Below are 16,984 nucleotides of genomic sequence, written 5' to 3' on the forward strand. Positions count from 1 at the left end.
ATTACTCTATAATGTATAAAATTTTAATTGAGTTTTGTCCTTTGTTTGTTCTTTTTCAGGTAAGATGATGCACAGTCATAAATGAGACCAATGGCATGGCAGCTTGCAGCAACAAAGATGTGTCAATAATCTACAACAGTTCTAGATAAGTGTTGATGTCAAGAGTTGAGTAGCCTTGAGTGGTGACCAGTTGTGCTACAGTATTGGCTTACATCCAAAGACCAGACCCATGCCTGGACCAGGGCCATGCCAATATCAGAAACCACATCTTGAGTCACATAGGTGCACAGACCCACAATTCATGACCAGACATGTGAAATGAACAGGACAGCACCAATGTAGGGAGCACTGATCTCAGCAACATCTAGACCAGTGGTTCTCATACTATGGGATGCAACCCAAAGTTGGGTCACGAGATCAATTTTGATGGGTCACAGGGACACGGGAAAATTATCACGCTTTCAGTGTATTTCAGTTTTGTGAAAGGGAAAAGCAGTGCCATGGATCCCACTAGTTTAGTTTTGTGAGTGAAAAGCTGTACACATTATTTTTTTCCAAAACAGTGTATATACTGTATCACTGTACATTTTCTTTCTCTTTACTTTATTCTGGGTCGCGAAGGATTGAAATGTTCCAAATAGGGTTGCTCACGAAAAAGTTTGAGAACCACTGGTCTAGACCCAAGCAAATGGACATGGCTGCAGCCAAAGACATAAGTTGCAACATAACCAGGGTTACACTCCAGACACCAGAACCAGGTCAGACTTCAGCTCCATAGACAGGCCAGCTTCAGCTTCAGAGATCAGAGATAGGGCAGCCTTCAGCTCCAAAGACAGGCCAGCTTCAGCTTCAGAGACCAGAGACAGCTCAGCCTTCAGCCTCAAAAGCAGGCCAGGCTTCAGCTCCAGACACCAGAAACAGGTCAGCCTTCAGCTTCACTGACCAGAGACAGGTCAGCCTTCAGCTCTTAAGCAAGGCGATTATTCAGTTTTAGACAATAAAGACAGCTCAAACCTTCAGCTCCTAAGCCAGGCCAGGCTTTGGCTTCAAAAATGTCAACCTTCAGCACTACAGGCAGGCCAGGTTTCAGCTTCTAACCCCAGTCAGGCTTCAGCTTCAGACACCAGATACAGGTCAGCCTTCAGCTCTTAAGCCAGCCCAGGATTCAGCTTCAGACAGGTCAGCCTTCAGCTTCTAAGCCAGGGTCAGTCTTCAGCTTCAAACAGATGAGCCTTCAGTTCCAAAGCCAGGCCAGGCTTCAGCTTCAGAGACACACGTCAACGTTCAGTTCCAAAGCAAGGCCAGTTTTCAGTTTCAGAGTCAATAATTTTTTCCTATGTGATCTAGCCCACTGGTACTAAGTCAATTCAGTCCAAAACACCTTTCATTGTCAGTGTACATGTATTGTCAATGTTTCTTAAAAGGGCTAGTTGGTTGTTTATGAACTTCTTATGACACATTAAAAGTATAAACGTCTACTAATGTGTACATAAACAATTAGCTTAAAACACATAAAAACTTATTAACCTTACACCAAAGCTAAGAGATATGCATTATTCAACCTTACACCAAAGCTAAGAGATATGCATTATTCATGCCACAGACAAAATTTAAGTGTAAACTGATACATCAGTTCTGAAAAAAGTTGCTAAAATATGGGTAACTGTATTCACAAATTTAATGAAAACTAAATTCCAGATAGTCTTACCTGACTCCAGTTGTCAGCTAATCCTTTTGCTAAATTTTGAGACAACTGTTCACCAAATGTAAACACTGGATTTGTCTCCAGTAATTCTGCTGGCTCTGGAATAATAATTTTTGTATAATCATACTGTACCATATAACCATACAAATTATCCTAAGTAAAATAAACAATACCTGACACTGTTCACTTAAAAGACAAAATGGGGAGTCTTAAATATAATTTTCCTGTAACATGAACACCTACGATCTACAGTTAACTCTTATTTCTAATTATTTATTAGCAATCTAACCACGCAGAAGCTTTTAGTATTGTTAACTGTTGAGAACAATATCAAGTAAATATTATATATTATAAAAAATAAAAAGAACTTACTTCTTTCATGACTTTAGGAATACATTAAACCCATTCTTGAAAATTGCAAAGAACTACTCATTACCATCTCTGAAGAGATTTGTATATCCTGAACTGAAAGTCTAAGGCTATGCAAGGCAACAATACTTTAAAGTCCTTGAAACAAGAGGCCCAGAGGCCACATTGCTCAGCTGAGCAATCTTGCTGCACTTGCAAGTGTCATAATTTTCACACATATGTTCCAATCTACAATTTCAGATCCATATTGCAGCCCCACAGTGGGCCTCTTGTTTAAATAAACTTGAATATTCACTTTATGAGGATGATTACATGTTGATTTAATACACTGTTGCCCCTGTTCTTGAGACAGTTTTTGAAGTCTCTTCCTAATTGCAATTTTGGTACGTAAAACTTTGAACCCCTACAGTGGGCACATCTTGGTTCCAGAGGACCATGGCTTGAAGAGACTTGTAATTAAAAATTAAAAAAAGCCCATTTTGAATACTACAATAAACATAATTAACAATTCTAGCTTAAAATATCAAAACAATAACCAAACTAATAATAAGTATATAAAACTTACCACTTGAGCCACATGATACTAGAGCAGCACATACATTGAAACCAGTTTCCCTCACAAACCGATTGGTGTGGCTTAGGGTAGTGAATATGAGGTCCAATAAATCCTGCAAGTTACAGAAATTCAGATTTAGAAAAGAATATTCTAGTAACACATAAAAAGAAATTTTCCAAAAACAAGGTTTTATGTTATTACTGTACAAGCCATCACTTTGTAATAGTCTTATCTGTGTGTCAACACTCCTCAGACAACTGCAAAACCAAAACTAACAATTCCACCTGGATGTGTATCCAGCAGAATCAGCATCCCTGGAATATTCGAGTCATTCCCTGTGTTGTGTGAACTCACTGTTTGTGAATCACAGTGCTTATGAATGGGAAAAGAAATAAGATAATAATAATATAGCAATAGGCCTAGTGAGATTATATAGTAATTTGTACTTTAGCCTAAATTATTCCTTTTAAATCTTATCTAAAATGTCAATGTCTCAAGTACCCATCATCTTGCTTCTAGAAAATTTGAGCAATTCTTCCACAACTTTTTCAATGATAATGGAGATGCATTCAAGATATATAAGCCAATGATTACACCGCCTTTAGGCAATGGATTCCTTCCTAAAAAAGATATGTAGCAATAAGCTGTGCATTACAGTTCAAACAAATGGTAATAGTTTGCCATCTGTTAGGTAACCATGTTTAACACCCCCTTTTCCCCATTCTGAGCAAAATTTACGCCACTTCATAATTTTATTCACTGTTGACAGTCTTTTACTATAGTTGGCTTAATTTGATTAAAGTTTACATGCAGCTTCATTTCAGCATTTAGTTTGCCAATTCATCTTTAGCATTTTACGTACAGGAGGGAAATGACCTGTGCACTGTAATATCCTATTTGTGACACCCCTCTACCATATGGCTGATTTGGCTTTTTCATCATCTACCTAAATTCCTCACACACCCACATGACTGGATACCCATTACAACTGCACCTCTTTTTGCACTTAGTTACTAAGTGTACTGCCAACTATAGGGTGGTCAGGAATATAGCTTTCCAAGAACATTAGCATACTGAGCATGTCAGATATAGCAATCTTGGCTTGCTGTCATTGTTTGTTAAAGGGCAGTTAGTACTAAGTACACTTCTTGAAAAACAAATTTTTTTAACCATGTCATCAGTTTACATATCAATCTGGTAAACTACAGCTAGTCAACCACCTTGAAACAGGCTGCAGAAGTTACACTTATTACATCATTCTTCTTTGCCGTTGTTAAATATTTACATAAATGTACAGTATACTATATATGATTTCTGCTGTGGAGCCTTCTTACTTTGGCACCTAAAGTTACATTACAAGTTCAATTGTATTTCCTGCAATGAATTTCATTTTCACAGTAAAAAAAAAAAAAAATAGGATACTGAAAATGTCTTTTTAAATAATGTATTCACATACTATGTATAAAAAAGTGAGGGCTTGATATTTGTTTTAATGGAACATAGCAAGATAGACGTCTCTCCCCAATGCTTCAATAAATAAAATACAAATTCCACATATGGACATTATGCACTAAAGAATGAACTCTCAAAAGAAATACAAGATAAACTTCAAAACTAGATATAAGATGAACTTCAAAACTGAAGAATGTTACAAATGAAATTCCAGACAAAAATATGAGAATTGTTGCTGGTCTTATGAATACAAAAATTGGCAGGAAAACACAAGTTATATAACATATAATGGGAGCAAACTACATACAAAAGTGGGGTGCATTTGTACACAAGTATTATCATGTCAACAACAACAACAGTGGAAATACAGTGATACCACCATTAGTGAAAATGCATTTTTAGGCTTTGATAATGATGAATTTTCAAGATTTTTTTCATTATGAACAGTGATGTTTTCCAATCTTAGGTATTTTTATGTTTCATCTAACCGTACTGATAGCTGGTTCTCTTATAACATGCTTTCTTCTGTACCTACGGTACTGTTTTACTATTGCATTCACATATGATATCTTCATTGTAAGGGACTGTTCTTCTTGTCTGATGTCATGTGTTCCTGGTATTTTCAACTTGTCTGGTAGCTTGTTATAAAATGTCTGCTATACCTAAGCTGCTTTTGTTTTCTCTTGTAAATTACAGCAGAAATATTATAGAGATTACAGTAAAATTATTATAAAAAAAATTTTTCCTACTGTCACAAGTGCATGTTTTGTAGAAATTTTTTTCCTGCCATGCTGAAGCCATATACATTTCAGTAAAACTAAATGCTTACTTGTAAACACGAAAACTTTTTTTTTCAATATTTCCTGGTTAAAAGTGGTGGGGGGGGTCATATGCATTGGGGACTTATGTGCGATCAAATAATCATGCAACTGGAGATACTCTTTTCCAGCACAAGGCCATCCATAAGTACACTTAAACACCTCTACATGGCAATCATAAAATTAAATACAGCACATAGTCATTAATATAGTGAGAAAAAGAATGTTGAAGAATGTTAGGAGCGACAAAGGATTTTTTTTTGGATGTATGATATTTAGGGCAAAAGCCCAGGCACTGGGGCCAACAAGGCCATTCAACGCTGTAATGGAGAGAAAATAGATTATGTTAAAGTTATGAATTCATGAAGGAAACGATTAATAAATAAAATGAAGTGATGTGACCAATAAATAAGGGTATGAAGTTTAATGAATGATGTGATATATACATAAAAAATTTAATGTAATTAAAATTCTACGTGATGTAATAAATATATTAAATTAAATATCGTTAAAAATTTTAATACACTTCAAAAAAGAGATGATAGCAGAAATATCTGCTTCATCTCCCAAAATATCAGACAGGGATTTACCCTGAAAATATCTCTCTCTTTGGTTAAAATATCTGGGGCAGACCACCAGAATGTGCTCCACTGTTAGTGTCTCGTCACAGTAAGCACACTCTGGAGGGCTGCTTCCTTCTAAAATAAACTGATGGGTTAGACAAGTGTGCCCAATCCTTAATCTGGTTAAAATAACCTGTTCATCTGTCAAGCTGGAATGACGAAGACCATGGTAGTATATTATCCCTAATATTTCTATACTTCTTATTATTGGCAAGAAGAGGAGAAGTCCACCTTTCTTGCCATTTACTTAAAACATAAGATCTAATGGGACCTTTTAGATCTGTATGAGGCACTTTTCTGAAAGAGGTTTCTAATAAAATACTAGCACCTTTCGCTTCCCTGTCTGCCATCTCGTTTCATGAATCCCCACGTGAGAAGGGACCCAACAGAAAGAGACTGATTTACGTCGACAATATATACGAAAAAAGCCACTCCTGAACTTTTTGAATTAATGGATGAAAGCTATTAAATTTTTAATAGCTTCTAAGGTGCTTCTAGAGTCTGAGTATATGACAAAATTAGAGTCACTACTTTGAAGAACTAAATCTAGGGCAGACACTACGGCTGTTAATTCGGCAGTAAATATTGATGCAGAGAGGAGCGACAAAGGAGGAGCTATAAGAAGTAATCACCAACTTGTTACTGCCACCCTGAAAGAGAAATTAAAAGCACCCTACAAAAAAGCCTCTTGAAAATGAACAATGGGAGGCTTTTGCAATTAAATGTCAAATTAGTTTTGCAGTTCTAGAAACATACTGTACCTGAGGAGGTGTAGACAATCAATGAGGACTGGACTAACATCAGGATTGTATACCAATCTGCTAGAAGAGATGTACTAGGATTTGGGGTAACAAGGCAGAAACCTTGGATAATGGAAGACACATGGGACACAATATCAAATAGACAAAAGCAAAATTTACTACTGAAGAAAAATTTCAGGAGGTAAAAAATGCAAAGTAGAAAGTGAGTAATCTAGTCTGAATAGTATAGGTAAATGAAGCACAAGACGAAATAAGAGAATATCTGCAAAAATAAGCAAACAATACTGGCAAAACCATGTATCCAGCAAGTAGCACTGGTGCTTGTATACCCCATAGAGTATTGATGACATCCATGGGTAAAAATAAAATGAAAATACAGGTCAAAAGGATGAAATGGCTGATAACAACAAAAGAAGAAGAAAGAATGAAGCATGGAATACTCTCCTGAGGTCATGACAACATATGTAGTGGGAGATAATTTGACTCATAGCACCAAAACCAAAAGACCTGAACGTACAAATTAATTAATTTTTAGCTTTTAAAGTTGAATAAGCAATAAAAAACTTAGCTTTTAAAGTTGAATAAGCAATAAAAAACTTAGGAGAGGGAGAGCACTTAGGTAATAAAATCACTACAGATGTGGAAAATGAAATGACATCTGGATGTTTTCCAGAGTACGGAATGAGGATGCAAAGCCAAAAGATTGGAAATTGTATGTAAAAGCAAAGGTACCAAAGGCATTGCATTTATGTCACTTGTACTTATTTGCCCTTGACACGGATTTTATAATGGAAAAAGTGGTTGGAGTTGGATAAGAAGGTTCAGATTATGGTAACACAGAAACTTGATGAAATTGAAATATACTGATGAGTCAGAAAAAAGCACAATAGAATGCATCATATACTGTATCTTGAGAGATGGGCCTCAGATTAATCTGAGAAAAACAGAAGTAAAGTAATGAAGACAAAGTATACACAGAAAGATGAAATAAACACTTAATGGAAGAAAGATTAATGAGAACAGTCTTTTAAATATTTAAGAAAAATTATACAGGCTGAATAAAATCTTTTCAATCAAATACTGTATATTGAAGTTGCATACAAAACTATGAATTATATATTAGACTAGTATGAAATGACAATTTTAGTTTTCTAAGACTGATATCCTGAGAATACAGCATTAAGAAGAATATTAAGAATTAGACGGCAGGATAGTGAGAAATGATGCTTATGTACATGAGATTATGAAGAAGGGGAGAACAGTATATGCAAGTGTCTGCTGGGTCCCTGTGGACACTAAAAAAGTTAGAAGACTGTATGCATTTACACAAGAGTATAACGTTACTAACAATACTTTTATCATTCTCTTTTACTTTTTTAACTAGAAGATGGGATAAAGAGATGGAAGAAAAGAAATTGGTCTATAGTAAATTTGATCTCTCTCGCTGCCTGATTGTACACTGTTGCCTGAACCCAGCACGAAATTTAAAAATATTTTCTAAATATTGTCGTATCAGTATTAATTGCTAACCCCATCGCAGAATTGAATTAACTTAAGGTGAATTATCGTAATTCAAGCACTACCTGTATAAACATATATATATATATATATATATATATATATATATATATATATATATATATATATATATATATATATATATATATATATATATATATATATATATTACTAAAGGACCTCATTCAAACTGGATGGTATCTAGGAGTTTTTATTCAAAAGGATTCACGAGCTTTCTTGGACAAACAGTCCACATTATCAAGTATCCGTACAAACTTGATAATGTGGACTGTTTGTCCAAGAAAGCTCAGAACTTTTTTTAATAAAAACTCCATTAGATACCATCCAGTTTGAATGAGGTCCTTTTAGTAATTCTACTAATGCACAGAACAATTGTGTATGTGATAAAGTTAATATATATATATATATATATATATATATATATATATATATATATATATATATATATATATATATATATATATATATATATATATATATATATATATATATATATATATATATATATATATATTACTAAGAGGACCTCATTCAAACTGGATGGTATTTAATAGAGTTTTATTCAAAAGTTACAAGCTTTCTTGGACAAACAGTCCACATTATCAAGTATCCATTACAATGAGCAAGCGCATAGTCCGGCTGTATTTATATCTGTGTGCTGGGTACTTTTAATCCTATAATCGCCTAGCTCTTCCTGTGTGACCTCCACCCTCTCTTGACCTTGGTCTTTCTCTGATCCCTGGTTCCAGATGTCCGTTTTCCGTGCGTTCTCTTGCGTTTTCTTCGTTTCCTTGCTACTGTGGAGTATATGATTTTTTCTAGATATGCTGTCTTCAAAGCGTTTCGGTGTTCCTGTCATCGTGTTGTTGCGCAAGTTATGAAGGCGTTCTCTACAACCAGTCTAGATGTTTTTGTTGGTGTTCCTGTACAAAAAACTCATATTTTCCCAGTCTATTCTGTGATCATTTTCCCAACAGTGTTTGGCAACTGCCGGCGTCTGATTATAATGCCTTATGTTCTGCAGATGTTGTTTGTTTCGCTCTTTACATGAGTTGCCAGTTTCGCCATAGTACCCTTCTTCACAGTCTAGACACGCTGCCATATAAACCCCCTCTAATCTCTTCCCCCTCTACCGACTTTTTGTTTCTAACTATTTTATTCCTAATGGTGTTTTTGTAGCTGCCTATCAATTTGAAATTATTTAGCTTCCTGTTGATGGGTGCAATAGAGTTGTTGTCCGGAACTGTAATTATTTTCTTTCCTACCAAATGTTCCTTTTCAATCCTTTCCCTCTCCCAAAATAGTTTTTCCTTGCTTTGATATGTGCCCCTCCCACCAATACTTAGGGTAGCCTAATCTCCTAAAACTCTCCCTCAGGTAATCCAACTCTTAGGTCTAAAAATTCGGGACTGCAAATCCTATAAGCCCTGATGGCCAGCCCTGTCATTAATCCTATTTTTATTTCTTTCCTATGACTGGAGAACCTATGTATGTATGAATTGGTGTGTGTCTTCTTCCTATATACCTTGAATTTTAAATTCTCCCCTACCCTCTTGACCAGGACATCCAAGAAAGGAATTTCTCCTTCCTTCTCTTCTTCTAATGTGAACTTGATGTGTTCATTTAGTTTATTTATGTTTTCTAAAAACTTGTGTAGATCTTCCCTTTCTCCCTTGTAAATGATCAAGATGTCATCAACGTATCTTACCCATTTTACGATATTTAAGTTCCTTTATTTACTTTGCCCACCTCTTCCTTTTCAAACCATTCCATAAAGATATTGGCTAGAATTGGTGAAAGACTTGAACCCATGGCCACGCCATTTTTTGTATATAATGGTTTTCGCCCACTTGAAAACATTAACGCTGAGGGCCGCTGTTAGCATTTTTATTAAAACGTCATGATCTATGTCGCATGTATAGACCCCTCCTCCATATTCTTTTTATTATTTCCATCGTCGTCTTTACTGGCAACGTTAGTGAACAGGGAAGTTACATCCAAACTTGCAAATTTGCAGTCTTTACGTTAATTTTGGATAATTCGTCTATCAGGTTCATGTTATGTTTTAAATGCCCTTCGGATACTAAGCCTACCCATTTTCCCATTATGTTGGAAAGAAATTTCTCAGCCTCCTCTGCGGTGATCTGCGTCGATGCCACGATCGGTCTTAGCGGGCACCCTTCCTTGTGGATCTTGGGGCTACCATAATATATGGGATCTCTGGACTTTCCATTGATTTTACTCTATGTTCTAATTCTTTTCTTTTTGATAGGTTAGGAAAATACAAGGACATAAAGATTTTAAAAGGCAGACAAAGGGGGCGGTTGTAGTAATGGGGCCTTGCAGAATACGAGAATAAGTTAGAACAACTGTTAAACGATGAAAACACATATGAGGTTTGCAACAAAAAACCGGACATTAGGGGTACAGTGCAATTTTAACAAAGAAGTAAGGAAGCGTTGACAAAAATCCACGACAAAACCAAAAGAAAAGAATTAGAACATAGAGTAAAATCAATGGAAAGTCCAGAGATCCCATATATTTATGGTAGCCCCAAGATCCACAAGGAAGGGTGCCCGCTAAGACCGATCGTGGCATCGGCGAGATCACCGCAGAGGAGGCTGGAGAAATTTCTTTCCAACATAATGGGAAAATGGGTAGGCTTAGTATCCGAAGGGCATTTAAAATTATATACAAAAAAATGGCGTGGCCATGGGTTCAAGTCTTTCACCAATTCTAGCCAATATCTTTATGGAATGGTTTGAAAAGGAAGAGGTGGGCAAAGTAAATAAAGGGAACTTAAATATCGTAAAATGGGTAAGATACGTTGATGACATCTTGATCATTTACAAGGGAGAAAGGGAAGATCTACACAAGTTTTTAGAAAACATAAATAAACTAAATGAACACATCAAGTTCACATTAGAAGAAGAGAAGGAAGGAGAAATTCCTTTCTTGGATGTCCTGGTCAAGAGGGTAGGGGAGAATTTAAAATTCAAGGTATATAGGAAGAAGACACACACCAATTCATACATACATAGGTTCTCCAGTCATAGGAAAGAAATAAAAATAGGATTAATGACAGGGTTGGCCATCAGGGCTTATAGGATTTGCAGTCCCGAATTTTTAGACGAAGAGTTGGATTACCTGAGGGAGAGTTTTAGGAGATTAGGCTACCCTAAGTATTGGTGGGAGTGGGCACATATCAAAGCAAGGAAAAACTATTTTGGGGAGAGGGAAAGGATTGAAAAGGAACATTTGGTAGGAAAGAAAATAATTACAGTTCCAGACAACAACTCTATTGCACCCATCAACAGGAAGCTAAATAATTTCAAATTGATAGGCAGCTACAAAAACACCATTAGGAATAAAATAGTTAGAAACAAAAAGTGGTAGAGGGGGAAGAGATTAGAGGGGGTTTATATGGCAGCGTGTCTAGACTGTGAAGAAGGGTACTATGGCGAAACTGGCAAATCATGTAAGAGCGAAGCAAACAACATCTGCAGAACATAAGGCATTATAATCAGGCGTCGGCAGTTGCCAAACACTGTTGGGAAAATGATCACAGAATAGACTGGGAAAATATGAGTTTTTGTACAGGAACACCAACAAAACATCTAGACTGGTTGTAGAGAACGCCTTCATAACTTGCGCCAACAACACGATGACAGGGAACACGAAACGGCTTTGAAGACAGCATATCTAGAAAAATCATATACTCCACAGTAGCAAGGGAAACGAAGAAAAAACGCAAGAGAATACGGAAAACGGACATCTGGAACCAGGGATCAGAGAAAGACCAAGGTCAAGAGAGGGGTGGAGGTCACACAGGAAGAGCTAGGCGATTATAGGATTAAAAGTACCCAGCACACAGATATAAATACAGCCGGACTATGCGTTTGCTCATTGTACGGATACTTGATAATGTGGACTGTTTGTCCAAGAAAGCTTGTAACTTTTTGAATAAAAACTCTATTAAATACCATCCAGTTTGAATGAGGTCCTCTTAGTAATTCTACTAATGCACAGAACAATTGTGTATGTGATAAAGTTAATATATATATATATATATATATATATATATATATATATATATATATATATATATATATATATATATATATATATATATATATACAGGCAGTCCCCATTTTTGGGCTTGGTTAACAGCAATCGGTTTTATGGGGGCTCGTCTATGACGAAAATCAGCAATTTTGGGGCTGAAAATCACCGATTTCCGCTTATTGGCGCCGATAATTGGGTAATGGCACCGATACATACCTAACAGAGGCGCCGATAACCCCCAAAAATTGCCAAAAAACCGCCGAAAATCGCCGATTTTCAGTTAGCAGCGATTTTCGGTTATCACCACACCCTCAGAAACGGAACCCCGCTAATAACCGGGGACTGCCTTTATATATAAATAATATATATATATATATATATATATATATATATATATACATACAGGCAGTCCCTGGTTATCAGCAGGGATCAGTTATCGGCGATCCGGTTTTCCAGGGCTTGTCTAGTGACGAAAATCGCCGATTCTGCTTATCGGCGCTGATAACTGGGTACTGGTGCCGATATATACCTAATACTGGCACCGATAACTGAAAATCGCCATTTGCGGGGAGCGCTGAAAAAGCACCGATTTTCGGTTATCATCACACCGTCAGAATGGAACCCCCGGCGAACTGATATATAAATCTAACATTACAATTGTGATAATGATCATGGTGATCATGTATTCCATTAAACATGGATATTGTTTCTAAAACTGCACAGATATTGTAAATATTTTAGGAAATGACTGTAGCTACAAAGAGGAGAGAGGTTTTACAAAAGCTGAGGAATAAAAGAGTAATATAAGAAAGCAAAGTTTGGAATGCATAAAAGAAGTGTTCAGCTGTCTTCCTGTGAAAGTGCGGCAGTTAATGAAAATGGGAAAGAAAAATGGGAGAAAGCCACTTCAGCTAAATTTCTTTGGAAAAGTGTGTACTACTAAGGGTAGGAAGGTTGAAACACACCAAAGTAAAATGATGAAGAGCTGGAAAGGTTGGCTCATTGAATCACTGGTCCAGAGTGCCTTAGCTAATTTTATTTTGGAAATAATTTTATAATTAAAATTACAGTGGAAATATCAGAGATACTGCTCACATTTAATATCAACTTCATACCTGATCAATGTAAGGGAGAAACTTTGGGCCACTGCCATATATCATATGTTCCAAACATTTCATATTTGTCTCCAAGTTGCGCCATCCTGCAGTATCATGAAAAATCTGGGCAGCATCACCACTGTTCCTCTGTGGAAAAAATGAAAAGATTTTAAAGATATGCACAGTATATCAGTACCATTACACTACCTGTAAAATACAGATATGGTACATTACTAAAACAAACAAAAATATTCCAAAATTTGACCTGAGTTTTACTTTAGATATCTTGAAATTAATGATACTACAGTATTATCATTATTATTCAAGAATCTTCCTTATAAAACAAGCAAAAATCTTTTTCACTTGGAACAGAAAGCCAATAAAAGATGTGAAACACAGAAGACAGAAAATCCTGTCAAACCACAGCCCCATACCCATATATAGCTTACATTCAGGGTCATTGAATATTGCTGCCACTGCAGTCTTTTACTGAACACAGAGAAGTGGTATTAAAACACTGCTTCTCTTTTTGTGAGCCTACTGCACTTGTCAACAGCTTAGAAAAATATCCCAACTTCTGTTTCATGGGAGAATAACCTAGAAAGTGAGCCATTAAATCTTTCCATCCATCTCTTTTTCAATTCATCCCACTTCTTCATTTTAGGTGATAAGCAAATATACAATAGCACAGTACCTAACCAGGTATGTGTTATTAACCAGCTTTAATATCTCTCCAGCTGTATGTTAATAAAATTCTCGTCTTGTTTGGGAAACTTTACCCATGTGTCAATAAGTAATAGTTCCAATGTGCTTTCTTCTGTTTTTTTGGTACTCTTAGCATTTTGGTAATTTTTAGTGTGTTGGTATATCAGATAGTGTGGTTTGTGCTAATTAGGTAACAAAGTGAAGGTATTTAACAAATTTCCCAGTGTCAAAAATGCACCTCAATTTTGACTAGAAGAAAAAAAAAAAAAAATTAAGGTTGCAATACTCATGAGCTGATGGCTTTGTTCTGGATAGTGTGAAATTCTGCTGATATTTACTCAAGGACAATACTGGATTTTCTGGACTAAACAGTGAGTATATTAAAAAAATGTGGTGTAAGAGACTTTAGGAAATTTTTAATAAATATATATAGTGTCTTGTAAGGTACCCAGGTGACCATAAAAATGACACATTTTTAAAGTAATTTGTATTTTTCCTAACATATAAACCTGAGGTGTTCACATATGGGATCTACTTTCAGTGCAAGCTGGAACTGGCCATTAAACTTAAAACAAGGCTATTATTGGTAGTTGGCTACCGACAGCAGAGGAGGCAGACCTGCCATTCGGTCTTTAAGCATTCACTTTACCTTTTGTCCTAGGTAGCAGAATGAGGGGTGGAAGAGGTGGGGCCATTTATGTAAAGACCTCAGGTTTAAATGTTAGGAAAAATATAAATACTTAAAAAATTTGTCATTTGTTCCTACACATACACAAACCCTTGGTCTTTGCATATGGGAGACTTACTTATTGGTAGGAGGATTCTGGGCATATCTCTGAGCTGACTGGTAGTTTGTCTCACTTGGGGTCTCTCTTCCTGGTAATGTAAAAGCAAAGGAAGGAGACACAACCTCTGATCTGCTGAACAGGGCCTTCTGAATTAATGGGATGTAGTACCATTGATTCGAAGAAAGGCTAGGATGAACCCATATTGTCGGGGACAATAAAGATGAAAATAACCAAAGGGTTTGCTCATTGTCTGTCCCTCTGCAATATCTCTCATTACAAATGGGATAAAATCAACTACAGAACTGTGAAAATCTCTCTCCCTCTCTCTTTCCTTAGGAGAGCATAAAGTTTTCATGTGTACATTCTCTACTCTAATGCCCACACGCAGCGTGAAGATGAGATACAATAGGTCCCAGACTCATACTCTACACCAAATAGCTGTCCATTGGGTAGACCCCTTATCGTATAGGCAGAAACAAGGAACTGTTTTTATTAATGCTCATTGTCCATACAAAGAATATCATTGTTTTAGAGTACAGCAACTTTTGGAAATCACTCAGAGACCAAAGTAGGATGAGCCTAGCTTGATCCAAGAGTCTTGAGTCAGCTCACAGCAAGCCACAGTGATTGTTAGTTTCACCAGCCACAACCTCCTCTATGTCCATGTGCAGCTACACTGCAGCACATAATGCATTCAATACATATTCTTACTGCCTGTGTTACACAAAGGAACATGAGCAGTGCTTGCTAGGTTTCAAGTACACATTCCTCCTTCATTAGATTGTGAATCATTTCCAGTGTTATATACCACTGCACCGATCAAGATGTGCCCTTCAGATTAAGAAAATGAGCACTCCTACCTATCAGGGTACATATTTGCTAAAAAGCAATATTTGGTGATGAGGCTAAAAAGCTGTGCTGCTGGCTAGTGATGGGCAAGTCCAGGGTCAAATCCTTAGTACACTGTATTGGCACTTGTTTTCTTCAAGGAAATCCCAAAAGAACGCCCAGTCTTGGTCATGCTTAGGATTTTAACACTTGGAGATGTAAATACATTAGAAAAAGGAAATAATCACCTCATGCTGACAATTAGTCTAGTTCTGTAGTAAGCTATTATTATAGGTCTCCTTAGTATTTCAAAGGTTATTACAACTGCCTCAAAATGCTTATCTAGGTTAATATTGTAGGCAGATAATTAGATCCTTTGAGCCTCTCCACAATTTTCAAAAACACCATTATGAACAACCTCCATGTCTTTTTTGTCCTTTTGTTCCAGTGCAAAAGAGCATAATCCTTGCACTAATCCTCTGAAACATGTCCATTCCTTCTAACCTTGCACCAAGTCCTGTCTTTGCACCTGTGCTTCCTATGGAGGATAATTATAGCCTTAGAATCACAATCACCTTGAATGCCATGAGAAAGCTGCATAGAGCATAGAGTAATGTTTCTAAATTATTTATTGATTGTTCAAGTTGGCCCTCAGTTAATTTTTGCATGCAATTTGCAAATAAGATATTTGAATAACCTTCTGGCAGTTTGAATCTCACCTGGCAAGTGTTTCAAAGGCTAAAAGTTAAAAATGATTTGCCCTGTGGGCAAAGAGAGCTCTTTCTTTAAAGATGGTGGATAACCATGTCACCAAAGCTGCAGTGTCGACTAAAAGCTGAATTTTAATACATTAATAAGTGTCTGTGCTCCATTCCTATAATGTACTGTATTTTGATGAAAATAATAAAAAGCCAAAATTACAACAGCTTTATTTAAAACAAAGTAAGAAAGATGAGATCACCGTAGGAGACAGTGCCATCAGTGCATCTCACGATACACTATAAGCATTGCTTAAGGTTCTCTGCAGCATCCCTTTGGCCCCTAGCTGCAACTTTTCACTCATTCTACTGTATTCTGCACACTCTCTTTCTTCCATCTTACTTTCCACCCTACCCTATCAATTGTTCCATATGGCAATTGCAAGGGTTTCCTCCTGTAACACCTTTAAAACCTTTTCACTCTCAATTTCCCTTTCAGCACTAAATGACCTCATAGGTTCCAGTGCTTGGCCTTTGGCCTAAATTTTATATTTCACTCATTCATTCAAGACAGATAACACAGCTATTGTTGGTCAAAGCTAACACCTACAGTGATGTGTCTATTACAGCTAAGATAACAAGTAAGATAATTAAAAGACAAAGTGAGTAAGGAGCAACATCTAATGGGGGCAACTCACCAGAAAACAACTCATGACTGAACTTCTCATCTGAAGAATCATTTCTTAACTAACACCACTGTTCCAAGCAGTGGAGGATAAGTTAAATAAGAGGTCTGTCTGTATACTGTGGGAAGAAACTGAATCACTTGGCTAGTTTCTAGATACCTGTCTGACCATTATCTTCATTTCGGGTATGACCTGTTATCAATAACTTACCAGAATAAAATACTGACATTCACACATGCAAATTATTTTTCAAAATTTTATTTCCTTCTCAGCTCATCCCCGAATCATCAGCTT

At 36.4% G+C, this 16,984-nt stretch overlaps 1 protein-coding gene and 1 long non-coding RNA gene across 6 annotated transcripts in view; one reads left to right on the forward strand and one right to left on the reverse strand.

The window, feature by feature from the left end:
- The window catches only part of LOC136831432 (uncharacterized), a 108,475-nt gene extending 106,603 nt beyond the window's left edge, over nt 1-1,872 (forward strand). The window contains exon 4 of the long non-coding RNA XR_010850871.1: nt 60-1,872. This is a non-coding gene — a long non-coding RNA (uncharacterized lncRNA). The remainder of the gene's footprint in view (nt 1-59) is intronic.
- Nucleotides 1-16,984, reverse strand: part of LOC136831429 (uncharacterized) — a 148,424-nt gene that overhangs the window by 72,737 nt on the left and 58,703 nt on the right. For all 5 annotated transcript variants that reach the window (XM_067091884.1, XM_067091882.1, XM_067091880.1 and 2 more), the window contains 3 exons: nt 13,004-13,132; nt 2,640-2,742; nt 1,709-1,803 (listed from right to left, as the gene is read on the reverse strand). In XM_067091884.1, the coding sequence (XP_066947985.1) occupies nt 1,709-1,803; nt 2,640-2,742; nt 13,004-13,132 (327 nt within the window). The remainder of the gene's footprint in view (nt 1-1,708; nt 1,804-2,639; nt 2,743-13,003; nt 13,133-16,984) is intronic.

The sequence above is a fragment of the Macrobrachium rosenbergii genome, chromosome 48, assembly GCF_040412425.1.
Source record: "Macrobrachium rosenbergii isolate ZJJX-2024 chromosome 48, ASM4041242v1, whole genome shotgun sequence".
NCBI classification, from domain to species: Eukaryota; Metazoa; Arthropoda; class Malacostraca; order Decapoda; family Palaemonidae; genus Macrobrachium; species Macrobrachium rosenbergii.